The sequence below is a fragment of the Mus caroli genome, chromosome 8, assembly GCF_900094665.2.
Source record: "Mus caroli chromosome 8, CAROLI_EIJ_v1.1, whole genome shotgun sequence".
In the NCBI taxonomy this organism is placed as follows: domain Eukaryota; kingdom Metazoa; phylum Chordata; class Mammalia; order Rodentia; family Muridae; genus Mus; species Mus caroli.
The window spans coordinates 40654189-40672879 of NC_034577.1; the positions used below are offsets into that span (position 1 = coordinate 40654189).

Here is an 18691-nt window from a genome sequence, read left to right on the forward strand (position 1 = left end):
CTCCCCCTCCCCCTCTCCCTCTCCCACAAGAGCTAGGAAGCTATGTGCTTACAGAGCTAGTATATTGTGTTGCTGTCTGGTTAATGCAAAGCAGGCTTGCACAGACACATGGCCGATGAACAGGGCTGGGACTTCAGAATTGCTCTGTGTCTTCTCAGTGCTACTTCCAACATCACCCCCATGTTATCCATCACTATACCCTACTGCCAAGACTAATACAAGCATTTGGATTATAATTGTCACGCAAGCACCTCCGAGTGTCCCAACAGCATGCTTATCAGTGTGTTTATACATGTCTCACATTTATTGTGTGTTTGAGATTGAATGGCCTCTCTGTCTGTATCCAACTCAGTGATCACAAGTAAAATAGCAAAGAGGATCATGTGAACTCTAGACAATTTAATCAGACATTCTTATTTTTATTAGCTCACTTCCACCAGAATGCTGGAGGAAATAAAAATAAAGATCTATTTCCCTTAGAGAAAATATGTAGGGGTTTTTTCCTTCTGTTTTTCTTTGTCAAGAAACACCACAATATTATAGGACTCCAGGAAGATGCGTCTTTATCTCTGAAATGGGGAAACAGGGAAGATTTTCTGATTGTTGCTATCATATTGGTGGTAGTGGGGTGTGTGTGTGTGTGTGTGTGTGTGTGTGTGTGTGTGTGTTGTGTGTATATGTGTGTAAAGGGCTTGGGTTCCTCTAGAAAGAAAAGGCTACAAACTCCATGGAGTTGGCCTCAGGATAGGTTTTCATGTGATGTGGTCTGGTGTGCTACTTTCCCAACTCAAGACCATTCATAGGATAGGGATGCTAGTAGGCTTATGACCTTGAACTCCACTAGCTGTTACTCACATAGTCTGCAACCCAGATGAAGTCTCTGGATTTTGACACTGTAGACCTGGGTAGGATTATGCAAGACTATTGTCATTGTCTTCATACTGGACAAGTTAACAGGGCAGCTTGAAAACAACCTCTTCACATGCACGTAGAGAGATCATTTCTTACATAATCCAGGTTCTTTCTCTTTATGGAATGACAAAGAAGAATGGAGATGCTGACCCCTGTTCATTATCTCTAAGCTAAGGAGTATTGGAATGAGAATGGGAAGGCCTGATGCCACTGTCTGAGGAAGGCAGGGGGGTAACATCTGTCAGGAAAATCAAAGAAACAAACAAACAAACAAACACAAACAAACAAACAAACAAACAGGTCCTTTCTTCAACCTTCTTTTGCTTCCTTCTTACAAAGCAGACTAGAGATTACTGCTGTGAGTCAATGCTTTTACTCACACAAAAATCAAATCTGTTGTCTTCAGGAATGAAGTGGTTGACAGTCTTAGCCAGATTAGAACAATCTAGATCAATCACACTCACTCTGCATGTAAGAGCTTGCGCATGAATTTGTGCATATGGTGCAAAGGAATTGAATTCTTGTGGTAGGTGTGTTTAGGCAACACTGTGGAGTGATTTAACTTCCCATCAGATAGCCCTGCCTGGTGCAGCAAGTTCAGACACTAGAGTTCTTTTGGTTCAGGTCTATCTCAGATTCCAACTTACAATTTGAAGAACATTTGGAAATTTCCACACATAAGTGTTCACACACACACACACACACACACACACACACACACACTCACTCACACTGCTCTGAATCTGTATTGTTCACAAAGTTAAGCATCTTCCAGAGAGAATGGGACATGGGATAGATATGACAGAACTTAAGAGAGATCATTTAGACTGGGGACCTTTCAGCAGCAGTCCAGGCAAATCAAGAAGCTTCGCATGTCTGGGCAAGAAGAGATAAGACAGTGTGTGTATGTGTGTGTGTGTGTGTGTGTGTGTGTGTGTGTGTGTGAGTGTGTTTTATCTGGGCATTGCCATCTACTGCCACCCATATCCTTGTAAGATGCTTCTTTTGAATTTAGATGATTTTTTTCTATTGCATAGAGGAAAGACAGAGATGCAAGTTGACATTTTTAATATCAACAGCACTGAGACAAAAGGCTTTATTCACATTAACCTAGTTTCCTCTTTATCTACTATGTTACGTAGGTGTTCTCCCCACCTCTCCTGGTTTGATTTTCTGTTGCTGTCCTAAACCCTATGAACAAAAGCAGCTTGAGGATGAAAAAGTTTGTTTTAGTGTACAGTTATAATCAGGCCATCATCAAGAGAAGTCTAGGCAGGAACTCAAGCATCATCCTGGAGGAAGGAACTGAAGCAGAGACCATAGGAACATGGCTTACTGGTTTGTTTTCTTAAATTGATTGGCTACCTTTTTTGTATACCCCAGGCCAACATGCCAGGTATGGTGGCGCCCATAGTGGGCCTTTCTACATCAATCAACACTCCAGACTGATGGCTCACAGACATGCCTATAGACCAAGCTGATCTCTTCAACTCAGCTTTACTCTATACAGATATGTCTATGTCTGTATCAAGTTGACAAAATTTAATTATGACAGCATCTCACAAAAGCATCTCTGAGTCTTGAAGGTTAACTTCCTTCTCTTGACTTCACAAGCTCTTGGGGTAAAGTGGGTACCCAGGCTCTTCTAGAAGAGGCTTAGGTGGGTGAGGCTACCAGGGCCTTCCCTATGTGTGAAGTGACTGGAAAATGTGGCTTCTTAATCCAACAACCCAGTCCATACTCATATCTTCAAGATGCCTTGAAAGAAGAACCAGACAGATAGAAGAGGCTGAGAATCATCCTCTCTGGGACCATCCTGGGACTGGGCTCTTGAAGGTTAGAGAAGGGTGATGCTTTGAATGAGAATGCCCTCATAGGCTCATGCATTTGAACGTTTGGTCCCCAGTTGGGTGAACTGTTTTGGAGAAGGATTAGGAGGTGTGTCCTTGTTAGTCGAGGTCTGTGACTGTGAGTGGACTTTGAGGTTTAAAAGTCTGTGCCACCTACATCTCTCTGTCTCTCTGTCTGTCTGTCTCTGCCTCTCTCTGCCCCCCCCCTCTCTGTCTGCTACCTATGGGTAAGACATAAGCTCTCAGCTACTGCTCAAGTGCCATGCCTGCCTGCCTGTCTGCTGCCACGCTTCCTTCCATGATGGTCATAAACTAACCCACTGAAACTGTAAGCACTCCCCAGCCCGGATAACTACTCTCTGTGATAAGTTGACTTGGTCATGGCATCTCTTCACAGCAATTGAACAGTAACTAAGACAAAGGGGGATTCAGCTTTTTGTCTCTAGCAGCAGCCTGCCCCACTGATGCTTTCTGAACCCTGTCATCACACATAAAGACTCAGCAGGCAGGGCCCCTGAGCACAATACCACCCCTTCCACGCCCACCCCTACCCCTACCCCCATTCCCGCTTCCAAAACACAAGGCAGTTCATGATCCATTATCACTTGATTTATTGTTGTCTTGGAAATTCTGTTTGCAGGAGGCTCATGGTCTAGTGAGTTAAAAAAAAAAGTACCTGGTGCTAAAGACCAACTAAGGAATAGTTTGTAGAGTAGGAGAAGAGGGATCAGGAGGTAACCAGGAAGCCCTGGCTGCATGGAGGAAGCAGTTACTGCTTCCAACATGGTGCCAAGCAGATTGTACATGTAACCTGTTTAACGGGGCTCTGGAACCCAAGCCTGGTAGTACAAGACCATAATCCCAACTATGCTGAGACAGAAGGTTCAAAGTTCTGTCTGAGCCACAGGGAGAGCTCAAGGCCAGTTTTTAAGTACCTTAGTAAGTAAGGAGTCTTAATGATAAAGGACCTGCCATTCATCATGGATGGGGCCCAAGGTTAATGCTCACAGTGGGAAATTACAATAGCATACTGACAAATAACATAGAAAACCAAAGAAAGCAAGCTCTGGGCAGCAGCAGTGGGGGGACACCAGCTAAGAACTTTGGTTGATCTCTCAACTATTGTATACAGCTCCAGAGGAGTTCCTTTGGCCACCTCAACTCTCAGAACTCCAGCCACTGTTGAAGATAATAAAGGAACGGATGGATGGCAAGATAATTCCTCCCACCTGGCAAAAGAAGCCAGTTCAAGTATCTTGGCTAGGTTCCCCTTCTCTATGAACAGGCTAAGAAGAGCGGAGAAGCTCGCTCCTGTTCAGTAGGGATGAAACTCTCCTACCTGCTAAACCTACACACTCAGGCAAAGTGATAAAGCCAACCGGAAGAAGGCATTTCATCTCCCTCCCTCCCTCCCTCCGTCCCTCCCTTCCTCCCTCCCTTCTTTCCTGTGTCCTTCTTTTTTGCTCTGTGTCCAACACTATACCAGCAGCTCATTTAGCACCCAAATGGCAGTATATTAGTTGCTTTTCGGTTGTGCAATAAAACACCATGACCAAGACAACTTATAGAACAAAGAATTTATTTGGCTTGGGGTTTTATACAATTAGAGTCCATAATGGCAGGCACTGCATGGCAGCAGGGAGCACACGTGGTGGCTGGAGTAGAGACCTGCAAGCTGAGAGTGCATATGGCAACCGCTATCACAGAGCAGAGAGGATGAAATGAAAACAGGAGAGGATTTTACTCTTAAAATCCATAGCTGCTGATACACTTTCTCCAGCAAGGCCATACCACATAGACCTCCCTAAACATCACCATCAGCCGGGGGAGGGGGTGTCATGTTTTCAAATACATGAGACTACTGGACACATTTACCATTCAAGTCACTGTAGGTCAGTTTTGCAAACAGAGAAACAGGGGTATAGGGATAATTTCCCCATTCATCAGAGATTTCCTTAGTGAGAAGGGAAGCCAGAATCTGAAACCACGTTTGTGCCCAAGGTAATTTTCACAAACTACCATGTACTCATTCTGTTTTTGAGACTTGTCTTAGTTAGGGTCTTACTGCTGTGAACGGACAACGTGACCAAAGCAACTCTTAAAAAGAACATTTAACTGGGGCTGGCTTATGCTTCAGAGGTTCAGTGCATTATCATCAAGGTGGGAGCATGGCAGCATCCAGGCAGGCATGGTGCAGGAGGAGCTGAGAGCTCTACATCTTCATCTGAAAGCTGCTAGTTGTATTTGACTTCCAGGCAGCTAAGATGAGAGACTTATAGCCCACACCCACAGTGACACACCTACTCCAACAGGGCCTAACCTTCTAATCCTGCCACACTTCCTAATCCCTGGGCCATGCATATACAAACCATCACAAGACTTATGCCAAGATTCAAATCAACTTACTACTGATGGGGTGAGAATATCAAGGCATCTTGGAGGATATGAGAAAGCATAACTGACCACAAAGGATGCTGAGGAATGAAGAGATACAGATATTGTCATATGTAGAAATATCAATAACATTGAGAATAATAAAATCATAATTTCAGGTTTCTAGCCCCCCACCAAAATTTTTTTAAATATTATCTTAAAGGTTTCCTGCTAGCTACCAGCTAGGTTTGCAGAAATCTGAATGAAAACGGTGAATGAAGTCTTGTGACTTTTAAACTAGTGTATTGGACAGTGCCCCAACATGATACTGAAAGGACACACTGTCATTTCAGGGTCCTTCTTTTAAAATGATAAATCATCTTTCTTAACAGTCAAGAACTAACCATACCTTTACAACACTTGCATTTCCCTCTGCCCAATTCTTCTCTCCTCCCTACGTACTTCAGTAAGAAAAATGGATACGACATTGTGAACTTTTTATACTGCAAAGCAATCTAGACAGAATTATAAGGTGATAGGAGACTTGGGTGTCCCTGAAACGCTGGGGTTGGAGGCCCCCTGTAGCTTTCTGAGAACTAGGTTTGATAGCCACATGTCCTTCTGGCATGGTTCCTGAACCTCAAAGCTGTAAATGGCCAATAGCAGACACAGAATCTGCCTCACCCAACCCTATTACAAATGAGCTGACCTGTGATAGAGACCAGACCCACATCGGAAACAGCTGGCTACCAAAAATTTATCTGCTAAACTCCAAGCAGGCAAGAGCTGTCAGCCCTGGGAGACTTCAGTCCCTAATGAATCAATGAAATCTTAACCCTGAAAGCTCTCACGTGTGTACTTCCCGTAACACAAGCATCCCAAATCAAGTGTTCCTGGCATCTGAGGTTGACAGCTTCCTGAAACAGTGCCATCAGGTAAATTGTGACACTTTCCAGCTTTCTAACCACATAGAGATTTTCCAATGTGATAAACAGCCTTAGAGAAACCAGCCCGTTCTAAAGTGCCCTACAAATATACCGCAATACAATGGGTATTAAAATGAAGAGACCTGGGTGTATTTTATTAAACTTCAATGCCACAGTAAGTCTCATTTTAGTGAGTCACCAATGTATTAAGTGGGATTTTCCAACACATGTAGGGCCCATGCTGGAAGTGTGGACTCCTAAAGAGATGATATAGTGAGTGAACCAGCACATCTGGAATGCCTAAGGTGCACATCTGGAGTGCCTAAGATGCCAGTAGATAAAGCAGATAAATGTGGAGGCTTATCTGCAGGACAGATTTTATGGACGGTTTCATTGTGTTCAGATGTAATGATGGAGGAAGAGCCCAGAGCCCAGAGCCCTACCAGTCATGGACCATGAGCTAATTTCAGCATATGGATGAAATCATATTACCTATTACCAACTTCTCCCCACCACCTCCACACTTGTGGGGCCCTAGAGGGACCTTTCGTACCTGACCATGTACAGACGCAGAGGCAGTCTGAATTAGTCATTCTCACATTAGGGTGTACAAATAATAGCATTTGTGAGAAAAATCTAAATATTAACATAACCCAATCCGTACTATGGTGACGGGGCCTGTTAATGAGGGGGTCAGTTTGTTTTGTTCTAAAAAGAGAAAAGAACATTTGACTAACAATTTCACTTCTCTAAAAACTAGAGTTTTCTCAGGGCTGTAAATGATGTACACCCCAGCATGCTCAGAAGAACATGAGGGTATCAATAATCGGTACGTGGCTATAAAGAAGAGGATACCAGGCAGAGACTGCTCTGAAGTCTCTTCCCTAGTTGGGGAGATGGAGTAGATGCAGATAGCCGTTCAAAGGCCCAGTTTACATTTGTAAGTTTCAGCTCTGTCTCAGAGATCTGCCAGGGAGTGAGAATCTCCCAGAACTCTCTGAATTCTGCTTCTTCGTGCACAAATCTATAAATGCTCTTCTGTGAGGACACTCATCCCTAAAGCTCCAGGCCTGGAAACGGTTACATACAGATACACAGAGTATCTAGGTGACAATGAGGGTGTCTCTGAGTGCCCTTTCCTGCAGACAGCTCTGGGAGTTAGTGTAAGTCATACAACAGAGCAATGACTTCCAAAGGTCACTTGGGCTGTTTGGGATGGATCCCCTTTGTCATGGGCTATTGACTTGACCCTTAGCAATAACAGTGGTCATGTTCTAGGGACCTGGGCTTAAATCCTGGCTTCATCTTATGATACTGGAGAATGTTTAAAACTCTCTTGAATTCCAGAGCTTGTCCAGCATGCACGTAGCCCCAAGCTTGATACCCCAAAACCATATAAACTGAGATACACAGCTGAAATCCCAGGACCTGGGAAAACTAGAGGCAGGAGGATCAAAAGTTTAAGGTTGTCTTTGTCTATATGATTCAAAGCCAGCCTGGAATACATGAATATTGATGACGGTAGTGGTGGTGGTGGTGGTGGTGGTAGAGGTGGTGGTGCAGCAATACAGTGCACACCATAGTCAATAGCCCATTTAGTGAGCACTTGCTTTTATGCACTTAGCTGACTGCTGTTCACTCTTACCGTGTGCAAAATGTTAAGCTTGGGTTGCAATACCATGGAGAATGAATTACCATTCCTGATGTGAAAGCATCTCACAATCTAGAGAGAGAAGAGTACACCTAAAAAAAGCCTAGAAGTGAGCTTATAGTCTTGGGAGCACATGGCAGGGGCATCTGACCTGACCTCAAGACACCAGAGGGGGCTTCCTGGGGGAGGCAGCAGCTGCCACACGTCTGAACAAGGAACGGATACTGTATGACTCAGTCCAAGGAAACCAAGCCCTCGGAGCCAGATGAGGATGTTTCTGTCCTGGAGAATAGCAAGACCCAAGGCCCTTGCTCGGGCTGGTAAGACCATATCAAAGGAAAAGAGGATGTGGTATGTATGTGTCTATGCATCCAGCTGTCGGTATTTGTGTGTTGTACACAGATGTGCTTAAACTCAAGTTTTTTTTTTCAAGAGAAATAAGGCAGTTTGACAAGAATTCTACCTCTTTTTAAAAATTTTTTTACACTCCAGATTTTATTCCTCCCCCTGTCCACCCCCGCCCCCAACTGGTTCACATTCCATACTTCCTCCCCACCCTCCACCCCACCTGATCTCTAAACTCCCTGGGCCCTCCAGTCTCTTGAAGGTTAGTTCCACCATCTCTGAGTGAACACAGACCTGAAAGTCCTCTACCGTATGTGTGTTGGAGGCCTTATATCAGTTGGCGTATGCTGCCTGTTTGTTGGTCCAGTGTTTGAGAGATCTCAGGGGTCCAGATTAATTGAGACTGCTGGTCCTCCTACAGGATCACCCTCCTCCTCAGCTTCTTTCCACCATCCCTAATTCAACAACAGAGGTCAGTTGCTTCTGTCCATTGGTTGGGTGCAAATATCTGCATCTGACTTTCAGCTGCTTGTTGGGTCTTCCAGCGTGTGGTTATGCTAGGTTCCTTTTTGTGAGCACTCCATAGCCTCAATGATAGTATCAGGTCTTGAGGCCTCCCCTTGAGCTGGATCCTACTTTGGGTCTGTCGCTGGACCTTCTTTTCCTCAGGCTTCTCTCTGTTTCCATCCCTGTAATTCTTTCAGACAGGAACAATTATGGGTCAGGGTTTTGACTGTGCGATGGCAACCCCCTCCCTCATTTGATGCCCTGTCTTCCTGTTGGAGGTGGGCTCTACAAGTTCCTACTCCCTGCCTCTTATAGAGGTCCAAGCAGAGAAAACCATCTTTCCTTTCTTTGCCATTGGCTCATGGATGCTATCATAATGATCATTATGACCATCTCCATCACTCGGATCTATTTTGGATGCTTGACTGGAGGATAGGCAAAGCCTATCCTTGGGAAGAGGAGGTCACAGGGGAAAGTGTTGTGTGAAGGAAGGAGGGGACATCCGCAGGAATTCTCTTCCTTCTCTCTATAAGTGAACCACCACCCCGCATTATATTGCTAGCTCTGGTCATTCTTAGGCCAGCATTGAAGGCTAAACAGTTTGGATTTTCACCATCAATAACTGGCCCTGAGGGAGTCTTGGAATTCCTTAAAAGTACAGTTACTTTTAGGATTTACTCTGTGTCTACATGGGAGGGAGCCTGTCACAGGTCCCCATAGAGCACATAGCTGGGGTGTGTTTGCTGATATCATAGCCTAAAGGTTAATCTATGTGTAGCTAACCAAGTTGCTGTGGTGACACTCTTTTCATTCTTGCCTGTCAGATCCACAGTCTAGCATTTGGTTAAGATGCCCTTAAAGTCCCTCAAAAACTTTTCAATAGTTATTTAAAATGTTGTATCTGGTTTCCTGACTTCTCAGTTCCAACAGAATAAGAGGAGGGCATTACAAGAATCATGCCCTGGATCTTTTTACATCTTTCAACTTTTATAGACATGAAAGCCAATATCATTGGCCAGAAGAGGGGGTGGCCAACAGATACACCCTCCAAATCATGTCACCAAGCTGCTCAGGACTAGAAACCTTGAGTTCAGTATCTGCCCACTTAATTTCCATGGAAATGTGGGTTTTGACAGGTCCAGTGGTCAGATTTGGGGGCTCTCACACCTTCACAGAGGGTGAGTAGGTCCTGAGGAAGCAAGTTGTCAGAGGTCTCCCTCAATGGTGGCTCTCTCATTCCCTTCTCTCCAGGAGTGGCCGAGCAGATCTAGCAGCCATATACCACGAGCGCATCGACGTAGAAGGTCACCACTACGGCCCCTCATCACCTCAGAGAAAAGATGCCCTCAGAGCTGTGGACACTGTCCTGAAGTATATGATCCAGTGGATTCAGGTGACCCAAAGCAAGGACAACTGACCTGGTGTCTTCTCTTGTCTTCTCCTTCATGACTGCCATCCCCCCCCCACACACACACCCCACTCTTCCTTCAATGATTTCTTTACTAAGCCAATGTGAGACCCTTCTTTCCTCCATGAGCACTTTTCACATAGGCACCAACTGACTTCTTGGTTCACGCTTGACCAGTGGGATTTAACTGATCTAGATGTGTATTGCTGGACTAGAGAACTGCCAGCTTCTTAGGAATAGACTTAGCTGAGCCTGAATAAAGGGGCCAAATATTGGTTCCAATTTTAACAGTCTCCCTTCTTTAATCTAGTTGAAAAAAACTTCTCCTGGAGAATCTTTGTGTGAAATTTTACCACTGTGAGTAACTGCCTATACCCACCCCACAGGATCGAGGCCTGCAGCAGGACCTAAACGTCATCCTCTTCTCAGACCATGGGATGACTGACATCTTCTGGATGGATCAAGTGATTGAGCTGAGCAACTACATCAGCCTGGACGACCTGCAGCAAGTGAAAGACCGAGGGCCGGTTGTGAGCCTGTGGCCAGTTCCTGGAAAACACTCTGAGGCAAGACAGCATGGTGGATGGGAGGTGACATGGGCCCATTGGCCCCCCAGTTTGTGCTTTGATTCCTTCCTAAGGTTTTCATCATCAACCACGGGAAAGGGTTAGAAGAGTGGACTTTGGAGTCAGGTGACTGAGCTTGCTACTCACTTAGCAAGTGACCTCTATAGAGTCATTCATTTTCTGTTTTACTCCATAACGGCATACCTGCACTGAAATTCATAACTTAATTAGACTCTTTAGAATGATGCTACCACTCCGATCTGCCTCCGATTCCTTTTCCCCAGGAGGCTGGAGACACAAAGATGGCTAAAGATGACTAGAGATGCAAGGGGTCAGTTCCTGACTTTGCAGCTGCTCCTCTTAGGTTCTGATCCCAGCTTGGTCATCAGCTGTGTACAAGGCTATGACAAGTCTGTCCCCTCTGCCTTATGCACGTGGACATAGCAGTGAGGCTGAGCTGTTCTAAAATCCACAGGAGTACACAGATGCAGGCTGAGATCACAGCAAAGACTACATATGTGCCACTCATGATGATTACCATCAAATGAGAACAATCCTGATAGGGTGTGGTTAAGTTCCCAGAGTGTGCAGACAAGGAACGAAACTCCCTTTCAGAAACTCAGAACCCTGTGTTCACACTCCCAAAACACAATACTCAGGGCTGACAGTGGGTGGCAAGAATAAGGAGGGACAGGTGACACCCTTGGGTGACAACTTAGTGTTCACATTGCTTCATCACCTCCCAGTGCATGGGTGCTGCTTCTGTCCACTCCCTAGGGTGATGATATGGGCCAGGAAACATCTATCTTTCAAGGGGACAATGCCAGCCACAGGGGATCCAGGAGGAGCCTGGGGACTGTTTCCTTCCTTCCTCCTCATGTCACCAGAACAGTTGCCTATGAACAGTTGTCATGGTGGAAGCCAGGGGCTGGAGTCTGTCCTACAGGCAGTCTCACCACCACCTTGCTTGCCCTCATTTGAGGCCTGTTGTTAACAATCCTATTGCTCTTAGCCTTTACCCATTCACTAGGGAAATGTTGTTTTGTTTTGTTTTGGTTTTTTCTCTTTGAGCTCCATAGCCAGGCAATGACGTTTACGTAGTATCCCACCAACTCCCTAAATATGTAAATGGAAAGAATATGTTACATGCTGGCAGGTTCTTGGGAAACAGCTCTGTCTTCCTGGCAAGGAAGATCATCTTTGCCCCAAACTTGGCACTTAGGAACGTGACACCTCCAGAATGCTTGGGTATCAACACTCCCGAGCTGGGGAGCGCGTCCTCCAGCAGGATGTACACGCTGAGCAGCACCAGCAGTCACTAGCGGTTAGTAATGGTTCGAAAGAGGGAGCTGTATGTGGTGACAGTTGTGTCATGTGATGGACACAACAATCGGCAAGACCTGTTGTATGTCAGCAGATTTTTATCACTTATCCAAAAATAGTTCTGCATTCTCCATACATCGTTTTAATCAAATACAGAAAATTAATTCATGGAGCTATCAATAACTTTAAACTCAGCAGCCTGCAGACTATTTTAAAGATGTGAGTGAATAAAACATCTAATAAAATTAGAAATGAAGATTAAAACACAATTTTATGTTCATTTCTATTATGGAATATATGTCTGATTTGGCTAAAGGCCAACAAACGAATATCAGCAGGCAGACTTTAATTTTAGCCACAATATTTAAGTGTCTGCTAAGTACTGAAAGTGTACATAGACTTTTTAACTTCACAGTGAAATTAGCAGTGTGGTTAGTAGTGCTTTTAAGATTCATGTAAGGGTAGGAGATAATCCCGAAGTCAAGTTAAGGAACCCATATCTTTTCTGATTTGGGTGCTAGTTGATGTCAGTCAGGCCACTTTCAAAGTTGCCACTTAATTTTAGTGCATGGAATCTTGACAAATAACTTTTATAATGTGTTCACTAGTCACAGACTGTGTATCAAACAGTTATTAGAAAGTTTGCAAGCGGTAGAGGTTAGCGCTGATACGGGCACCCCATATTTGATAGGATAGCGCCAATACGGGCATATTTGATAGAAGCAAAATATTGGTATAATCTATGGTCTCCCAGAATTTCTCATGGGCTTTCTAGCCCCCTCAGAAAAGCCACTAAAAAACTAACCATTTCTCGTAGGGTTGTGAAATTACTTGAGTTTTATACGATAAGTTCTTACTTAACATTATTTTTTCTCAGATTGAGATCCTTGCTAGTCTTCTATGCATCTTTGCTGATCCGATGTTTGCATCTGTCTTTACTGTGTTCTAGAGCCTTGCCCCAGAACTACACTACTACTTCTTTACCCCTCTCATTGTCACCTCTTTGCTGTGTCTCTTCTGCTGTCTGTCTGGGCTATTCTGTACATAGGTCTACAGGTGCACACACATGAGAGATTTCCATTGCATTTCCTAGGGCTCCATCTCTTATGTCAGAGGGCATATGGATCTTTAATCTTCCTGGATAAAGCTAGTTTGCTTTGTGAGCTACACAAAGGTCTCTCATAGCCAGGTTTGATGGCACACACCTTTAATACTAACACTAGGGAGGCAGACACACACGCTAATCTCTGTGAGTTCAAGACCAGCCTGATCTACATAGTGAGTACTAGGCCAGCCAGGGATACATAGTAAGACCCTATCTCATTTAACTGTAGCTCATAGATAAGTATATATTAAAAATACACATATAATGCATATATATGAGAAAATGTATGTCTAGATAGATAGATAGATAGATAGATAGATAGATAGATAGATAGATAGATACTTCTCTTATCTCACAGATCTAACATGTACTTTCTTGGTTTTCTTTGTAGATATATCAGAAACTCCGCACAGTGGAACATATGACCGTGTATGAGAAAGAATCAATACCCAACAGGTTCTATTACAAGAAAGGAAAATTTGTCTCTCCTTTGACCCTGGTGGCTGATGAAGGGTGGTTCATAGCAGAGGTAATTATAAAATACAAAACATTCCACTCACTATTCAAACTCTATCCACAGCCCACAGCTAGGCAACAACCATTGAGATCTTTTCTCTTGGGTGCGCTTTGCTTCGTTGTTTAGAAAAATCCAAAGGCTGGAAGAGATATCTAGGTAAATACAAGCTTTAGACACAAACTCAAAGCTGAGATTTAGACTTCATGGCTGCTGATATTGTACAATTAAGCTAAGCAGTCTCTTGAATTCACGTATGATACTTATGAATATCCTACCTTCCGGGGGAATCTATGATTGAACTGAGGGTATAGTCCATTCTGGAAGAGAACACTGCTTCAGACATGAGCTTGAAGGTGGGTTGTACTTAGATCGGACTGCAAGGTCAGAGGAGTAGTAAGCTGTTGAAGTCAATAATGCCAAGGACTCAAGACTAGTAAATAATGTACTAGAGAGAACTGGTTTCTCATGGCTGGAAACAGGCATTTGGGCAAGCAAGTGGATGGCCAACAAGCGTGAAACTAGAGGACTCTGGGGCATGAACCTCAGCTACTCAGCAGGACTGAGTCATTCCTGTGTGCTCACAGAGAGAATCATCTGGTTACCATGAACTGAAAACAAGGCAGATCTCCTTGAAACTACAAAAAAACAGAAGGTAGAGGCCATCCAGGTTTACACATGGTTAGCAGGGACTCTAAGACTGAAGCAGAGGGAGGAGGATGGAAGCTGCAGGCCAGCCTGCTAGAGAAGCTTTTAGTAGATATCTAGAGACAAAAGGATGCTAAGAGCCACCTTCTTACACCATTCCTTCCAGGAACTAAAGTGTGACTTTTTATCATTCTGTTCAGAGTTTACAAGGACTGGGTAAGAATATTGTAATCTATGACCTTGCCATATCCCATTAGCACTCTCTCACTTTCTCCCCTGTCTTTCCATCTCTGTCACACACAAAAGCAATACAAAATAATAATGCGAGTACAGTCAGTTTTTTATATGCCACTTATGGGTCTGTAATATACAAACACAAATGTTTTTCGTGGCCCTTTCTGGAGAGCACATGCAATCCCGTTAGAGGCTCACTGATGTCAGTGCATCGAGACCTCCTAAGTCACAGCAAAGAACTGACCTTTTGTTTGTAAAGTCTTTCATTTTATAAAATTCTGGTGAAGTTCTGAAGTTCTGTTAGTAAATAAATTTATGAGGATTAAGCCATAGAGGGCCACCACTCATGTTTTAGCATGACTGTGAGGATTTGTCATTTGCTTTCTTATGCTTAGTTCAAGTGCTGAGGGGTTGAGAAGTCGCAGCATGAGAGGAAGGGGGATGGATGGCCATGGGGTTATTTGGAATAATTTGGTGGAAATAGGCTTAGGTCGGGGGGGAGGGGTAGCAAAGCCATAGGTCAATGTGGAGAGGATAGACAACCAGTGAGATGCCATCTCAATGCCAGTGGGAAATATCCTGAGTCCCGGAAGTTGTTGCAGCCATCAATGGAAGTCTTCTGATGGGGAAAGGGGGATCTCTTCCATTTTAATAGAGGGTCTTCTCATAAAGAAATATGTAGCACATTCAGGAAAAAGATGTTTGTCTTGAAGCATGATGAAAACAGTTCTAGGAGACCTGAGGGCATGGGTTAAGATGAGTGGGGTCATAAGTCATGGGCTGTTTGCTTTTCTATAATTATCCTTGACTTTTTGAGAAATGTACTGCTAAGTTTCTCAGGATGGCCTGGAGTTTACTAAATATCTCGGCTGGACTCAAATTCACTGGCTTCATGCGTCAGTCTCCTGAGTATTTGGGTTAAGGCATGTGCCACCAAGTCTGAGTCACAGACCATTGGAACAATGGCTGCAGTAATGATTTGCCATCTCATTTAGCTGGGGATAATAAGCTCCATGGATCTTTAATCCAGAAACACAATGACATTAAGTCGCTGATCCAGCTCTACGTAATTGCTCTTTTCTTCTCAAAGTCACAAAATAGTTGCTGCAGTTCCAAGCTACACAACCACTCCCAACACCCAAAAGCAGGAAAGAATTGTTGTGACTTTTAGTAGCACATTATCCACTATTATGGGATAGGACTATACATTTTTAAGCTAGAGGTAGAAGCACGTATGGAGGACTTTTAAGATTATAGAATGCAGGTGGGGAGGACCTCTCCATAAGCAAAGGTATGTAATTATGATGATAGTCTTAAAAGACACCTACATACCAAGTAGTTCTTTTTTTTTCTTTTTTTTTTTTCTGGTTTTGTGAGACAGGGTTTCTCTGTATAGCCCCGGCTGTCCTGGAACTCACTTTTGTAGACCAGGCTGGCCTCAAACTCAGAAATCCGCCTGCCTCTGCCTCCCAAGTGCTGGGATCAAAGGCGTGTGCCACCCCTGCCCGGCTCCAAGTAGTTCTTGCAGTGAAGTTTCTTTAGCTACACATCTGCCTGTAGGCGTATAGTTTTCAAAACTTAAGAGTTCTCAAATGCCTTGACCCCTTTTCTAGCCCACCGTCCAAAGGTTGGAGGAGAAAAGATGTGTAATCAGACAATGGAGATGTGGGCCTGTTTAGAAGTGGTTATATGGGAGAATTCCAATCTCCATGGTCAGGACACCAGCATTTTAATTCAGTCGTGTCAGAACATCAACAATGCAGGTCAAAAAGTGTCACCAGACACGAATCAGCAGTGGCAGCAAGATTCAGCAGAAACAGCCAGACCTCTGCTGAATCAGCACAAATCAGCAGGAGAGACCAGAGCCAGCTGGAATGTCAGGAGAAGTTCTCTGCCGTGCCTTTCTCAACAAAGTGAGATCAGCAAAGACCCAAGACCAACAAAGCGCTGCATAGCTAGCCATGCAAGTGCGCCATTGCTGTCTGTTGGGTACTACTTAACCCTCTCTCTGAACATCACATGTCTGTTCACGAGTTTGTTTCAGCCAAACATCACCTGAGTCTGCTTCAGGAAGCCATCACATGACACAGCCAGAAATTTCCACTTCATCTGCCCCTGTCTAGAAACCACTAACAACTTCTCCTTAGGTCTCATTAATCAACTGGTTGATATGGCTAGAAAATTTCTGCCTAAGGTTCGATTTGGTTCTGAGATGTGCTGAACTTCAGAATAGGGAGCCACCATCATGAAACTAAAATCATGCAGAAGCTGGAATCAAAGACAGGGTCATCAAAACAACAAAGAAGAAATAAGACATGCCATACCATTTCCCAGGAGAACAGCAATCCACTCTAGGAAGCCTGAGACCGCCTGAAAATGCTTCCTCCTGTCTAGCTTTGGGTCCTACTTCTATTCCCAGACAGTCAGGGGAGCTGAGACATGTTCCCCTGGATGAAACTGGAAAACAAATAACTTCTGATATATGGTTATGTATATTACATTATGTATTACTTTTGTACACATCACACACACACACATACACACACACACACACACACACACTAAGTTATTAAAAACTAGAGACAACCAGTTAACAAGGGTGATCCAGTATTTTCATGATGTGGGTTTAGGAACAAAACAAAACAAAACAAAACAAAACAAAACAAAACAAAACAAAAAACAAACAAAAAAAAACCCAACAACAACAAAAAAACCTTGTAAAACAAAACAAAAGAATCCATGAACATGAATGGTTTTTACAAATACATAGTTAGGGCTGGGGTTGCAGCTCAGTGTGTAGACTGACTCCCTATCATGCAGGAAACCTTAGGTTCCATCCCCAGCAGCACATAAGCCGGCCATTTTAGCACACACCAGTCTCTGACTCTCGTGCCTACTCTTGGGACTCTTTTCTTCCTGTTGCGTTGCCATGCCAACTTTAATGTGAACGTTTTTGCTTCATCTTATTATATTCTATTTTGTCATGATTGGTTGTTATCTCTTAGAAGCCTGTTTTTTTCTAGAGAGAGACAGAAAGGGAGCAGATCCAGAGGGGAGGGGTGGTAGGGAGGAGCTGTGTGAAGTGGAGGGAGGGAGCACTGTAATCAGGATATACTGCATGGAAAAAAATCTATTTTCAATAACAATTTTTAAAAGATGAGGTTCTCAAGTCTGAAGGAGAGAGGTGAGGTACCCACATTTCATACAAAAAGAATAATTACAGAATCCAATCTTTGGTCTATCCTGGTGGGCTTGTAATACAGCAATGTGATGGTGGGGGCTAATGAACAGAGACAGGAGGATTTTAAGTACACAACTTATCTCTCTAGGTGACAGAAAGTAAACCCTGCCTTCAAAATAAAAAGAATAATGATGAAAAAAGCCTTGGGGATATAACTCAGTATATCTCCACTAGCTCAGGAGTAAAGCTACGATCTTGTTGAGTTCCCAGTACTCCATGATAGGGAAATCAGTCTATACCTAGGAAGGAAGGAAGGAAGGAAGGAAGGAAGGAAGGAAGGAAGGAAGGAAGGAAAGACAGACAGACAGACAGACAGAAAGACAGAAAGAAAGAAAGAAAGAAAGAAAGAAAGAAAGAAAGAAAAAGGAAGAAAGAGAGAGAGAGAAAGAGGAAGAGAGAGACAGAGGAAGAAAGAAAGAAAGAAAGAAAGAAAGAAAGAAAGAAAGAAAGAAAGAAAGAAAGAAAGAAAGAAAGAGAGGAAGGAAGAAAGAGAGGAAGAAAGAAAGAGAGAGAAAGAGGAAGGAAGGAAGGAAGGAAGGAAGGAAGGAAGGAGAAAGAAAGAAAGAAAGAAAGAAAGAAAGAAAGAAAGAAAGAAAGAAAGAAAGAAAAGCCAAATCTTTACTTGTGAGTAATTTCACAACAATTCTCTAAGAATTTAGGGGTGGGGAAAACTTTTATAACTATAACTGTGAGCAGAATTTCTTGTATTGGTTCACTAACTAGAGATAATCTTCTGCATTTTTAAAGCTTCCTTAAAATAGCATTCAAAACAATGTGTTTCATTGTGGCATCTTCATACTTATGTGGCATTATATTTCCTTCCATCCTTCCATCCTTCCCTTCCTTCTGTCCCCAACCTTTCTAGCTGGTTCCCTTTCTCCTTTCAAATGTTTTCATGTCACATGTTTTCTGCCACTCCCACCCTTTTAAAATTTATTCCTCCCTCTCATGATCCTCTTTCTAGTTTAACGGCTGTCTTGGTTGCTGTTCTCTTGCTGTGATGTAAACAACTTAAGGGAGAAAGGGTTTCTTTCAGCTCACAGTTACACGTTATAATCATCCAACAAGAAGTCTAGGCCTCAGGAGCT

The 18691-nt window shown here is 43.6% G+C and overlaps 1 protein-coding gene across 1 annotated transcript in view; it reads left to right on the forward strand.

Moving 5' to 3' along the window:
- Enpp6 (ectonucleotide pyrophosphatase/phosphodiesterase 6) overlaps positions 1-18691 on the forward strand; it is a 100525-nt gene that overhangs the window by 68891 nt on the left and 12943 nt on the right. The window contains exons 4-6 of the mRNA XM_021170656.2: positions 9816-9957; positions 10359-10538; positions 13358-13495. Of these exons, the coding sequence (XP_021026315.1) occupies positions 9816-9957; positions 10359-10538; positions 13358-13495 (460 nt within the window). The remainder of the gene's footprint in view (positions 1-9815; positions 9958-10358; positions 10539-13357; positions 13496-18691) is intronic.